This window comes from Sceloporus occidentalis, unplaced genomic scaffold (assembly GCF_023333645.1).
Source record: "Sceloporus occidentalis isolate IW3139 unplaced genomic scaffold, rSceOcc1.0.p SCAF_6, whole genome shotgun sequence".
NCBI classification, from domain to species: domain Eukaryota; kingdom Metazoa; phylum Chordata; class Lepidosauria; order Squamata; family Phrynosomatidae; genus Sceloporus; species Sceloporus occidentalis.
Genome location: NW_028316986.1, coordinates 19,763,316 through 19,778,141, shown reverse-complemented (window position 1 = coordinate 19,778,141; position 14,826 = coordinate 19,763,316). Strand labels below are relative to the sequence as shown.

The window sequence follows — 14,826 nt, the reverse complement described above, 5'->3', positions numbered from 1 at the left end:
GTTGGGAATTAGCCACTACAAGTGATATTTTTCACTCAGTGTAAACTCAGATATAATGCTTACAGTGGATACTGTTCACATATTTTGTTAGGTATGAACCAGCTTTTTGGCATTACTTATACAGGTTCTAAAGAGAGGTACAATATTAAGTAAGTGTACTGCATATACTCATGCATGTCTAGAAATTTTAGTCAAAAAATTGACCCCAAAAACCTGGGTCTACCTATCTATGGATCAGTGTTAGTACTCTACTTTAACTCTTATATAAAAAAAGAACTACCCCTTTCTCTGAGTAGAGTGGCAAAAGGCAAGAGTTTAATCTGTTCCAAGAGCACCTAAAAGAAGCACTGACAGCTACTCTCTCATCCATCCAGCCTTTAGGGTGCGCAGAAATTGTTATGCCTGCCAGGCATCATGTTCCTTTGCTTTATCCTTCACATCCTTTGTTTCACAGTTTTACACTTAGCTTATACATAGGTCATATCAAAATCCAAAACTTTGGCCCTTGACTTATACATAAGGTTGACTTATAGTCGAATATCTGCAGTCTGTTTATTTACTGAATATTGTATCCTGCCTTTCTACTAAAAACTAGTGCTTAAGGCAGATAACAAACAATGCAAAAGAAAGAGCCCAACTAAGAGCCATGAATTTACATTTCTATGAGAAATTAAGTAATAACACTATTTAAATGATCAGCTTTGTTTACTATACTTTTAAATTCATTGTTGTAAAAAGGATGAACATCCTGCCGTGCCTGAAACAGCTGTGATTAGTTATCCCCATGATATCAAAGGAGAGGGTAAGTGGATGTAATATTATAAAGCTTTTATTCAAATTCCTAGATTTAATCATTGCTTTTTTAAAATCCAGGCATGAAAATATATGGTTAAAGAAGAAAATAATGATAGCATCTGCAGAATCACAATTGGGTTGTTGTTTTCATTATTTCATTACAGTAATATATTTTTCTATTAAATGCTTTTCCTTTAAAGAATGTTTAGAAATAGGATCAAAGATAGGGCATTAACAGGACCAACTTATAAATTCCAAGTCCATTTAATTCCAATAAGGTTAACTGCTATTTTGAGAAGCAGAACTGCAACAGGAAGGACCTACCACACAAAGGCAGCAATGGTCTGAGTATTCGTGCACAAGAAGTAAACATCCTGCAGACTCCTGATATTTCATTTGCTTTTTCTATATGAGGAAACAGATGTAAAATAATTTTATTCAGTGGAAGTGTAATTTTACCCCTGTAGTTATATGCACATTAGCCTGGTAATAACTTGCATTTAACTCAGTATGACTTCCTTATTAGGAGTTTATCACACAGAAGGAAATTAGGGTATTATTAGAATTATTACAATTATTATTACAATTATTAAATTATTAATTAGTAATTATTGTTAAAGTTACACTACAGTAAGTAACCTGTGAAAATTGCACAATTGACAATAAAATGCAATTTTTTAAAATTAAAATTTTATTAATGCATTCTAAAACAAAACATGATGACAAACAATACACCAAATCAACAATAAATACAGGCAATAACCCAGGTAAGGCCCTGAAAGCTATAGATAAAAGGTGTGTTCAGAGATCCTGAAAGACATCTTTCCATAAAAATTTAGCTAAAATTGGGAGGTGTCTAGAGACAATAGAATGCGATTAAAATGAGATTAACACAAGAGCCATTATCCCATGAATAACTAGGGAATAACCAGGCAATAAACAGCAAAAAGTCATTCACAGGAAAATCCTGTGAATGGTTTGCTGTTGTTTCTTGCCTGGTTATTCACAGGATAATGGCATTTTAATCATGTTTCATCTTGACATCGTGTGAAAACCATTAGCGCAATTGCAGGATTATCACATGTAAATCACTAATTATACCTCCAATTGTCCCCTGTGTGATAAACCTCCTAGTAGAAATGCATAAAATTGCACTATAAGAATGCTTTCACAACTGAAGTGGTGAATATAAAGTTGAATTTAAAAACCACAATGAAAAGCTACCCTGAACGAAATAATGTTTGTAGTAGCATTTCCTAGCATTCCTTTGAGAAAATATCCTTAGAACCAAATTCTTTTAGACACATTGGTGCGGTACATGCCCCATTGGGGCGGCCTGCACCTGCCCCTTTTCTTGCTGGATTGGGGGCAGGGCAGCCTCACCGGCAGCCCAGAGGCCCCGACCCAGCACTTTTCGGGACCACGGAGAAGCAGCAAAATGCCACTTCTCTGTGGTCCCGAAAAGGGGTGTCCTTGGGGCTTCTCCCATGGCTTTGTTCCTGCGGTCATCTGGTTGCTGTGGGAACAAAGCTTGCGGCACTGCAACCAGGAAGTGGTGCTGTCATGACACCACTTGCTGTGTGACACATTTGGACATTCAGCGGCGGTGCCAGCATCATGGCTGCCCCCATGTAGATGGGAAGCCACCATGATGACGCCGCCACCACATAGTAGGGTTGCGGAGCGTGCGGATGCTCCACCCCCGGCAACTCTACTAAGTGTCCAGGCCAGTGCAAAGCGCTGGTCTGGACTGGACCATTGTCATCTTCTATGCTGACTACTAGATTGTTATTCCTATGTTCTCTCTTGTAGTGAAAAGGGCTATCTCATATGTTGAAAAGTCCTTTAATGTATAGTAAATGTGTTTTGGCCTTTCTTCCAGTTGCATTTGCTTTCATTGTGCTAAAAGAGCACACAGCACATCCAGAAGTTGTTACCAAAGAGCTAAGAGAAATAGTTGCCTCTAAGATAGCCAAATATGCTGTGCCTGATCATGTCCTGGTAAGTTCTTCAGGATGATAGTAAATAGTTGTATAATCATTGCCTTTAATATTGTCACATTCTTCAAACTACAGGGAATGAACAGTTAGCAATTGAGCATCTTAGATTAGAGTGGGGACAATCCCTAAAGTAGTTCATACATGTCCCTAAATTGGATATATAGATCTAGTGCACCTTTCTTTCTTTCTTTCTTTCTTTCTTTCTTTCTTTCTTTCTTTCTGTCCTTAGTGAAACAGGAGCCCTTATCAGATGAGTCTGGAACTGGGGGTCTTCAGCACTGGGCGGTTCGAATTCACGTTATTTCGCACAATACCATCATACCTGGGAGCCCCTCCGAATTGGCATGATTCAAATTGGCCAATACGCATTCGCGCGAAGTGCATTCAGTGCAGAATGTTTTGTCACACCGGTGCTCAACATGAGGATTGGCCGATTCGTATCGGCCCCCTCGCACATGCTCAGTGGTGCCCTGCATGGGTTGCGACCTTAAACGCTTCCGGGGTGAAAGGGGAGGTCACGTCATGACAGCCCGGTAAACAGCTGGAGAGCCAGCTCATGCACATTAACAATCGCGATACAACGTGCCCTCTCTACATTCCTCTCTGTTTCCTCTCTACATTCCTGCTTGGTTTTAACGTTACCATGACCTTCCCTTGCAACAAATTAGCAATGCCCGGTTGTACGTGTGTGTGTGTGAGTGTGTGAATATGTATTCTGGGGGGGGGGGGAGGACCAGTTCCAGCGGCTGTCAAAGAGGCTGGATGGCCATCTAAGTAAATGGGGATGCTTTTTTCCTCCTCCTCCTCCCGGCTTGGGAGCCAGCATAAGCTGCATCCCAAGAAGGGAACAGGCGCGGGGCCGCTAGAATCGCGGCGATCGCCGCCGTTCCAGCGGCCCCCGCGCCTCTTCCCTTCTTGGGATGCAGCCTATGCTGGCTCCCAAGCCGGGAGGAGGAGGAGGAGGCTGCCGGAACCACGATTCCAGCGGCCCCCCGCGCCTCTTCCCTTCTTGGGATGCAGCTTATGCTGGCTCCCAAGCCGGGAGGAGGAGGAGGAGGCCGCTGGAACCGCCCCCCCCCCCCCCCGCTTCCCTGGAACCGGCAAGAGGAAAGACCCACCGGAAGTTAAAATTGGAATCTGGGGGTCTTGCGATGGAATTCAGGATTGGGTAGTCACACCAGAGCCATTCGCACTGAGATCGAACAGAGCCCCAATCCAGGATATTGCCAATCCCCTTATCAGCGCACTGGCCAACACGCTCCAAAAAGAGGAGCCAGTACGCATTCAGTTCGGCATCTCGCGCATTCACGTGAGTTCGGATTGGGCCATTCGAATGCTGGTATGATGGTATTGTGCGAAATAACGTGAATTCGAACCGCCCAGTGCTGAAGACCCCCAGTTCCAGACTCATCTGATAAGGGCTAGGGACACATTTGGAGAGGTCTGTTATTGACTAATACAAACTGCTCAGTGTTAGAGATCTTCATTTTGGCAAAAATGTTTTTGCTTTGGAGTCCATATCTTAAAAGAGGCATAACTCAACTCATGTTCCACGGAATATCTTTGTCTTAATTTTAGGGAGGATTAAACAGTATTTTTCCTGACTGTGAGAAGCCAGATAGCCCTTGAGCTGGATTAGATGACTACCTCCTAAAATATGTCCTCATAATATCACTATACTTGTGCATTACCTCCCATTATTAATTCTGTAGTAACTGTTTCTGTTGCAGTATTGCATTCCTTGAGCCTGGTTTCCTATTGCTGGTCCTGAGTGCTTTCCCCCAAGCATGATCACATGTTCTCAGCCTCAGGAGAAGGCAATGGCAAACCTCCTCTGAACAAATCTTGCCAAGAAAACCCATGATAGAACCTTAGGATTGTCATAAGTCAGAAACGACTTGAAGGTACACAACAACAACAACAACTTCATATAAATACCCATGTTACTAGAATTTTGAAAACTAAGGCTGTTCACTAGTAATGATGGCTTTATATTACTGAGAGTATTGGAGGCAATATCACTATTAATCGCTGTGGAGCATCAGCAGGGATTTGTGTACTATTACAGTGGTTCCAGACTTGCTTGCAGAAATCTTTAGGGGGGTTGGCAAAGATTGTGATTCCCATCCCCTCCTAGCCCAGCGAGGACTGAGTATGCTCATTGGGCGTGGAATGTTGATTGTGAAGAGGGAGATAACCATAAAAAATCTGGGAAGAGAATGGAATGGAGTGCCTGAAAAAGGAAGCTGGAAAAAGAGACACATAGATATAAAAAGCAGAGAGAGATCTATGTCATTTTTTGGGTATATAATTTCTCTGTTCAGACTTAAAAGCTAGTTGTAAATGCTTACAGGGACTGAAATGAGAGCTGCCAAAAGCAATCAAAGGAGAAATGCAAGAATTAATGTACCTGGGATTGGATACCACTGTTCTCATCCCATAAAATAAGCAAATGGAGAGTCTCCCCTTCTGCAAAATGAATGTTGAACGTGCTCAGTGGACAGAGCACCTCTGTTTGGTTAGGGGAGTAGATAACTGGGGCAGGAATGGAATGGAATGGAATGGAATGGAATGGAATGGATGGGTGTGTGTGTGAGAGAGTTGCTCAAGAGGAGCCTGAGACTGGAGGTTCTGATCTTAACCCCTGCACCGCCTCCAAAGCTTTTTTATGTGTAAAATTTACACATGCATTGAGCTGAATATTAAATTTACTTAAATAAAACTTTTCTAATTTAAATGATTTCCTTATGAAATTTCCAAATATGAATATGCATGAATGTGCAAATGAAAACAGGCACACTAAACAAAACATTTTTATTCATACACTATGTTGTGTAGAGGGGATGTGACATCTGTGTGCAGATGTAAAGTGGGGTCCCAAGGATAAAACGTTTGAGTGCCACTACTGTACACAACAAACTACAAAAGTCTGAAAAAACAATAAGTTCGTGTATTCAGAGACACAACAGGAAACTTATTTGATGCAAACAGTAACTTTAAACCCTGTGATAGTGGTCCATTGCCATTAGCCTTGTTCTTCTGCAACACGTCTGTGAAAGTGGTAGACATTGCAAGGATATGGCTTGCTCAGTATCAGTACAACACAATTATTCAGGATGGCATGTGTCACAAGAGTAAAAAAAACAACCAAGCTTTGAAACATGCTATTAAAACAAAACTGTCAAGAACTCTTGTTCTTTTTGCAAGTCTTTATTCTAATTTAATGAGAATGGGTACAGCCTGGAAAGTCCTCTCCCTAGCTGTGGTGGCATGGAGACCAGGCAATTGCCACTATGTGCAAGTAGAATAGGAAGCAATTTAGTTTAGATGAATTGGGGACATATGTTTATTTTCAGAATGGCCAAATCTCATAAATAAAATGGCATGATTGAATCTGCTTATTTTACCCCTGGAGAAGTGTCTTGATAGTTTATGCAAGGTAATCATTCTTGTTTACAATAAAGTTTTATTTCTCTTATTTTTTTAACCCACCAGTGCCTATTGCTTAGAGTAGACCATGCAGCTAGAATCCTCCAATTGTAGTGGAAGGGGAAAATCAAAGCATTTGGAGGGTTACTTGTTTAGTTACTCTGTTTCCCAGGAGGAAGAAAGGAGGGAGGCTTTGTATAGTGTTTGAACCACATTAATATTTCAAAGCTGAATGAGTCTAACTTGATTTAAAGTAATAATAATTTTTGCAATAATTCACTACATTGATTCACTACACTGTTTTTCTTTTTCAAACAGGTAGTGAAACGTCTCCCCAAAACACGTTCTGGGAAAATCATGAGACGGTTGCTCCGAAGAATAGTAACAGGTGGTGTTAATGATATGGGAGATATCACCACATTGGATGACCCAAGTGTCATTGCGGAAATACTGGATGCATTTGAGAATTACAAAGCTAAGCATCCTACATTTTGATGGGAAGCTGTGGAAATTAGTTCCCAGAAAAACAAAAGGAATTGCCAAATCGCCATATCTCCTTATACTCATTGGAGGAATTCTGCTTAATTCAAGTGAGCATGAGAAGATCTTTCCTCCTTAACAATACTGTATATCACAAGTATGACTCTTGTGTGCACATCACTCCACTTTTCTATGTCTTACCCATCTTTGAAACTGGTCCAGACATAGTTTAGCTCTTGAAAGTTTGAAGACTTTCTTTCTCTAACATTTTAAAAAATATGTTGTTAAAACAGCACTGTGGGGAAACTATAAACAGCAGGCATGAGTTTTATCTTCATATCTGTGCCTTAGAAAATATAATGCATCTTTTCAAATTTTGTATCAGAGAAATGCAGTGGAGGGAGAATGTGAGTTGTGCTTCCCTCTCAACCTAATGACAAGAAAAAGAAAGCTTTGAGGAATGCCCTTTAGTGGGGAGCAACTTAAATAATGCAAACCTAATTCTTTTTCTACAAAAAGAGAGTGAAAGAGAAAGAGAGGACTTTTCCTCCTTTTTCTTCTCCTTCTATTGCAATAGCAAGTACATTTCTATACTGCTTATCAGTAAATTAACACTCCCTAAGCAGTTTACAATGTGTAAGCCAATTGCCCTCAACAAGCTGGGTACTCATTTTACCGACCTACAAAAGGATGGAAGGCAGAGTGGACTCTGGAACCCTGCTTGGGATTGAACTCACAACCTTGTGGCTGCAGTACTGGCATTTAACTACTGCACCACCAGGGCTCCTACTATCTCTTTCTTTATAGTGTCAGGGAATTTTTTTTATCCCTCCATATTTTGAAGCACACCTTCAAGAGTTTTACCTCTGTAGTGGCACACTATTCAGTCATCACATCTTGGTTGTCTTTTCAGCAGGGAGGAATTTCTTACCAAGTTATGTTATTCTCTCTCACACACACATACAGCTTTAAGCACAGGCAAGCCATGACCAGGTCCAAGTTCAGGGTTAATGGGGAATGTGTAACAGGCTACTGTAAATTCAGGGTCAATCTAATTATTCTGTACCACTGCCACCTGTGTCAAAAAGAGTCTTGGAAGGAGGTAATATTTTCAGACAGTTTGGCAATGAATAAATCCGCATAAGGGCAGCTTGCATTTTCTCCTGTGATGGTGGTGGACAAACTCTCCACCAAATTTTTTGTACCTCAGTGTGATTATTATTTAGCAAGGGTTTGCAGCCACATTATGCTCAAGTTCTACTGCATTTTTACTGAGTGTCCAAAAGGATGTTTCCCCTTGTGGCCCATTGGATGAAATCTCATCTTCTCATCTGCCCTTATCTAGATGATCTGTTTAATGAGATCTTTTTTCCCAACACAGTCTATGATATATACAGATGACGCTAATGTCTATCTCACAACCTGGTTTTCTTGCAAATTTTGAGAAGAGTCATCTTTGCTTTTCAGAAGACTTGCAGTATCTTGACACAAGATACTCACATGTAATCTAGGCTACTTTTTCTTCCTGTGGACCAGAATTCAGAATATTTTGTAAGTGGTCAACTGTTATTTCATCAGCAACCCCAGATATCTTCCTTTAGACATGGTTGCAGACCCCAATGATTTTGAAAATACACTGGGCTTAGGGCTCAGTTCCATGCCAGACAACTGCAGTGGCTCGTCTTCCATAGAAGCACTAGACCATGCAGATGAAACATCTCAAACTCATGTGTGCATGTCAGTGATTTGGTCTCTAAGATGGTGGACTTGGTTCAGAAGTCAAGAAGAGGAATCTATTTTTGGAAGATGCACAAGATTCAGGTAACCATAGATGGTGGTCAGTGGGACTGCCATCCTCACATAGTTGAATGTCTATGGAATCTGGAGGATGAGAACTGGTTGTTGCTGAAGACCTCAGATTAACTTGCATTCTCCTAGAGTTGGCAAAGCAAGCCACCTCGACTGTTGCTGAAGACCTTCATTCCAGACTACCATTATGGGACATAAAATGTGTATTCTGATGCTCAAGTAGATAGATAAAGCTTATATTGTGAGGTGTCCGGAGCTCTCTTGTTTTAAAAGGTTATTTCTCATTCTGTTAGAATTTGGTTACAAATACCTTGTTGGTAGACATTTGTACTGTATAGGGTTGCTAGGTGGAACTCGGTTTCCACTTTTTTGAGGCATTACAAGTTGGATGTGTTTGTTTCTGCTGAGTTCAGTGGTCCCCAAACTGTTGTCTTTAAGGGATTTTGGACTTCAGCTCTCAGAATCCCAGACTATTGGCCAACATAGCTGAGGATTCTGGGAGCTGAAGTCCAAAATCTCTTAAAGTTTGGGGACCACTGCTTTAGTTGCCATGTATTTTGGTCAGTTTGGAGCTGAACATATATATTCTGCAGGCACCAGCAGACCTCCCACATGGTTTATAGGAAGCTCTAATATGTCTCATGTCAGCATACCCTCTCTCCACTGCTGGAGAAAGGAATGTTGATACTTAGCATATTCATTTTCAGTAGTGGAAAGAGGACATCCTTCCCTGCTGATAATTTTTTTGCTGAATAATTTCTGTCATGTATTGACATAACAAATTATCTTCTTCTTTCTGCTTACCATTTTTCTTCCCTTTTGGTTTTGTATGAAGATTTGCTTGTCTAGGTCCTAGAGAGCACTCCTCAAAACTTTCTATTTCTGAATAAGGGAGGAGTAACCAATACCAAGATATTTTACCTCCATTCTGAAAGCAAACATATTATCATAGGAACATTCATTTCATAGGTATTCAGATAGGTTGGATTTTTCAGCGCTTGAATATTTTTCATTACTTCAAGAGATTCTAAATATTGTAATTACATGTATGATATTTTCTGTATTGAAATAACTAAGAGAAAACATTCTTCTAATTTTTAAGTACTGTATTGGAAAGCCAAATCATGTTTTTAATTGAATTATTTTTGAAATAAGGTGTAATAGTCAAAGCTTTGTATAAGGGAGCCTTATTTTGTTGTTTATTGTACTGCAATTTCCATTTGTTTTAAATCTGAAAAGTTGTTCTCAAATTAACCCAGAAATGTAACAATGGGAAAAAATTTTATACACTCAAACATCTATGTAAGCATCATGGTATCAAGATTATGTTGGGTGATCACATTGGCCCAACTCACAGTAATTTAGTTGTGTAGATTTCCTGTGTAACACCCCCTTTCTCATTTATAGCATGTAAAAAACTAGTAATGTGTGGAAGGGTGTGTGAGGAGGAACATCTTGCAATATGAAATGAAGAAATATGAAGTCATATATGTAGATTGTGACAGTAATCAGGATACCCTCATCAGTCCAACCATGATGCCTTAAACAGGAGTAGGTATGTTGGGATACTGTATCTGTTTGATAAGAGAAGTACACCAAGGCTGCATCTGCACCGCAGAAATAATTCAGTTTCATACCACTTTAACTTAAATTGCTCATTGCTATGGAATTCTGGGAATTGCAGTTTGTTGTGGCACCAGAGCTCTCTGACAGAGAAGGCTAATTATGGTCCAAAACACACTGCAGAAATATGTAATCCAGTTTGATACTGCTTTAACTTCCCTAGCTAGGTGCTAGAGAATTCTGGGAACTGTAGTTTTGTGAGACATTTATCCTTCTCTGTCAGAGCTCTGGTGCCCCAAGAAACTACAATTCTCAGGATTCCCTGAGCCAGGGCAATTAAAGCAGTCTCAGACTGGGTTATTTCTGCAGTGCAGGTGCAAACCCAGAAGACCTGAGACAAAATCATTTTCTTTTACTTGGAAGTGATTTTCTATTAGAGATAATTGGCATAGATATATTTCTTTAACAAATATAAGCACATGTGAGTATCTTTTCATACACGTGCACATATATGTTGCCTGTTTCAAAATATGTAGCAAATCTGAGCACATGCAGTTATTCACAAACAATATTCTAAATTCAGTATTTAATTTAAACTTGTATAGTCTGTTTTGGTGTGGGTCCTGCTTTTTTACACCTGCAGGGGGAATCAGGTGATTCTGCAGATGTTGGACTTCAGTTCCCAGCATTCTTCAACATTAGCTGTGGTGGCTAAGGCAACTGGAACTGTCAGTCCAATAACATCTGGAGGCCTGCATGATCCCCACACTTGTTGTGTATCTATAAACTAGGGATGGGCAACTCTGGTCCTCCAGGTGTTGATGGACTGCAGTTTCCATATATGTGTGTATCTGTGTGCCTTCAAGTCACCTGTTGACTTATGGTGCCCCCATGAATGTAATTGTTGTTCATTGGTTGTTAAGTGCCTGGTGACCCAGTGTGTCAGTCACCTCCAAGACCCATTGTTCTTAGTTGCTCTGCTCAGGTCCTGCAGATTAAGGGCTGTGGCTTCCTTGGTTGAGTCTATCCATCTAGTATGTGGTCTTCCTCTCTTCCTATTGCCCCCCACCTTTCCTAGCATTAAGTGGTTTTGTCAGTTCCCTCCTCTGAAATACAGCCTACAGCACCTACCATTTGTTGGCCATCTCTCATCCCCATAACAATTCACAATTTGTGATGGCGTCAAGAGGTGATGGGAACAACTGCAAGATGTAATCATAATGTTAGGCAATGATATATGGTAAAAAGTGTGACTCAATTAGGAAAGCTATTGGCAAGAATATACAAGACTGAAGCAAAGCAGTTGAAGATAGGGGTTCTTGGAGATGTCTCAAGCACAGGGTTGCCATGAATCAAGGTAGACTTGAGGGCAATTGATAAACCATGGTTAGCTGGACACATATTCTAAGTGACAGCAATATGTGTACAAGGAAGGGCTATTTAAAACTAAGCTATACATTTTTTGCTCTTGAGCAGGAGCTTGTATACTTACGGTTCTTGTATTGTGAGGATTTTGACAAAATCCATAAAAATGTATTGAGCAGAGAAGGTCCCTGTACAGTTCTGTGCCAACTATGAGAAATTTTCTGCAGCTCTCTTTTATTTATTCTACAACAGTAGATTAACGGCTGGGATAATTCCTACCATCTTGTTTTATATAGTGAAAACAAACTGCTGAATGGGCACCTGCAATAATTATTTTACCAACACAGAGAGTTATTGCCATCTAGTGGCTCCCAGATAGCACTTTTTAAGGAGAACTGACTCTGGCCTTCATTAAACTAATCTTTGTCTGCAGCTTAAAAATGAGGTGTTTGTACTTACTGTGAATATTAATTTGTGGGTGAGCAGAGGAGCAATCCACAAAGAGTTATAAAAATGGCACATGGGTGGCAATCCTGTGCACGTATTCTTAGGAGTAGTCACCTTACAATACATTGGAATTTACAGTACTTAAGAATATACTGGCATAGGGTTGTGAAAAACTGCTGCCAGTCAATACAGAAATAATATTAAGATTAATGTTTCTATCCCTAGTGTGCAGCCAGGTTTAATACAAGGGGTACTGAAACCTTACCCACTTCCCAAAACCTTAGTGTATTTTTTTCAGTCTAGCTTGAAATAGTGTTCTTTTGAATTGTAAACTGCTCAACTCCAGGATTGTAGCTCTAATTTCTGAATTTTTTCAGATCACTGATATAATGTCAAAGAAAAATGTGGAACTTTTGGTTATTGAACTTCAGGCCATCCTGCGATTCCTGTTCCTGAGGGGAAGGCCCAAAGGAAATCCTTGACTGTATGATGAAAACGAATGACAAGTGCTCATTATACTCAGCTGTAAAGAAGTGGTGTGCCAACTTTCAGCATAGAGATTTGAGATCAAAGATGTAACAAGGTCTGGGAGGCCTTTAACAGTGTTAGCTCATGAAATTGTTGAGCATGTTGACTTGATTTTGGCAGATCAGCAGAATCTCAGCTAAAACAATTGCTGAGACATTAGCGATATCCCAGAAATGCACTGAATTTATAATTCATGACAGCTGTGCAGAAGCTGTCAGTCAAGTGGATGCCAAAATGTTTGCTGAGTAGAAATGAAATGGAGTGGATACCTCCAAGTTCATTTTGTAGCATTTTGAGTGATCTAGTGGTAATTTTTTGCACCAACTCACCACTGTTTATGAAACATGGTTACATCACTATGATCCAGAGACCAAACAACATTTCTTGCAGTGGCAACACTCATGTTCTCCACAGCTGAAGAAGAAACTGAAGACTTAAAAGTCAGCAGGAAAGGTCATAGAATCATAGCGTTGGAAGAGACTACAAGGGCCATCCAGTTCCAGTCCAACCCCCTGCCATGCATGCCAGACGTTTTTTGGAATAAGGTATTTTGATGACTGATTGTCTTCAGACGTGCAAAACAGTTAATACAGAATATGTCACTAACTTGTGCCGATTAAAGGAGGCGCTGAAGGAAAAATGGTGAGGAAAGTTGTGGAAAGGTGGTGTCTTGTAGGACAACTCACCTCACAGGGCTGGCAAGACATTGGATGTTTTAAAGAATTTGGGGTTTGAGTGCATAGACCATCTGCCAAACTTTGCTCCATGTGTCTATTTCCTATTCCCAAATCTGCTCACCACATTTTGCTCCATATGACTATTTCCTATTTCCAAACCTTACAAAGAGTTTGAAAGAAAGGAGTTTTTGAAATGATTCAGAGGTGATAGCAGCAGAGCAGTATTTCAGTGACCAGACAAAAGACTATTTTTGGAAAGGTTAAAGTAATTTGAGAAATCACATGCCAGGTGTGTTGAACTTTGTGGGGAATATATGGAATAGCATGTATGTTTCATAGTTCTTGGTTATTCCCTCCTTGGCCAAGCCGAGAATTTTTCAGCATCCCATTGTATAAGAGTAAATATAGTCATTGGTGTAACAAGGGGGTGCAGCCCACATTGGGTGAAACCCCAGAAAAGGCAAACCCACTCTGAATAAATCTTGCCAGGAAAACCCTGTAATACGTTCACTTTAGCATCACCATAAGTCAGAAATGACCATGAAGGCACAGAACAACATAACCTGCAGCTTCCCAAGGAAACTGAAACCTACGTGCATTTATTAATTTTAAGCAAAACATTCAAAGTGGATTATGAGCTTTTAAACAAAATGTATAAAGTGCCATCCACATTAAATATACAAAGCTTAGAAAAATAGGCACAATAAATACTATGAATTACCAAAAAAAAAAAAAAAAAAAAAACCCTGAACACCAGTGTGTTGTTGTGTTTGAGGGATCCAGCTTGAAGAAGCTTTAAGCAAAAATATCATGGTGGACCGGCCCCCTTGGGCACATTTTGCAGTGGTGACAGCGGTGTTCTGTGTAATTGAAAGCAGGTATTTTTAATATCTCACAATGGCCTGGGGTTCCCAGTGTGGTGCCACTTTCTAGGAGATCCAACTGGTGGCTTGTAGATCCACTGGCAAAAAGTGGCATGTCAAGAACACAGATTGCCAAAGCTGAAGCGGCCAGACAAAGACTGCACTCACCAACACTGACATCTAGGATAAGCAACAGTTGGGAGCGGTAGCCCAAAATCTGTGGATCCTGTGTTTGGAAATTCTGCTTTATAACAGAGGATAATAGACCTGTGCCACTGAGTGACTCAGTAGTGCTCAGTTCTGAGCAAACAGACTTATGAATCAGTGTAGAAGGAATTCTGCATCCCTATTAGATAAAGAAGCTGTTGATTACCAGTCATTCCATAAATCAGGAGTGGGGAACATTTGGAAGCTCATATGTTGCTCCATTTCAAGCACAGTTGGCTCGAGTTCTCCAGAATGATGCCAGTTTATTTAGAATAGTTATACACAACGTTTAGCCCAAAAGGCTCCCTTGGGGTCCGGTTGTTGTTGTTAACTGTGCTTGTTAGCCTTGACTCATGGCAGCCCTGTGAATGTCCTGAACTGCCCTGCGCAGGTCCTGCAGGCTCATGTCTATGGCCTCCTTGATTGAGTCTATACATCTGGCATGTAGTTTTCCCCTCTACTGTCCTCCACCTTTCCTAGCATTATTTTTCCCCAGTGAATCATCTCTTCTCACGATGCGGCTGAAATATGGCATCTTTAGTCATCTTGGCTTCTAGGAAGAGCTCAGGCCTATGCTATCCTAGGATCCAACTGTTTGGGTTTTTGGTCATCCACATTACTCTTAGCACTCTTTTCCAGCTTGTTGTTGTTGTGTGCCTTCAA

General features: G+C 40.5%; 1 protein-coding gene across 5 annotated transcripts in view; it reads left to right on the top strand.

The window, feature by feature from the left end:
* LOC149310459 (acetyl-coenzyme A synthetase 2-like, mitochondrial) overlaps positions 1–13,206 on the top strand; it is a 65,004-nt gene extending 51,798 nt beyond the window's left edge. For 2 of the 5 annotated variants that reach the window (XM_089528981.1, XM_089528983.1), the window contains exons 12-14: positions 739–802; positions 2,678–2,796; positions 6,543–7,858. In XM_089528981.1, the coding sequence (XP_089385107.1) occupies positions 739–802; positions 2,678–2,796; positions 6,543–6,719 (360 nt within the window). In that variant the 3' untranslated portion in view covers positions 6,720–7,858. Of the gene's footprint in view, positions 1–738; positions 803–2,677; positions 2,797–6,542; positions 7,859–9,920; positions 10,069–12,265 lie in introns of those variants that run through there. The other 3 variants (XR_016281662.1, XR_016281663.1, XM_089528982.1) reach the window with 3 other exon arrangements.
* The last annotated feature ends 1,620 nt before the right edge of the window (positions 13,207–14,826 follow it).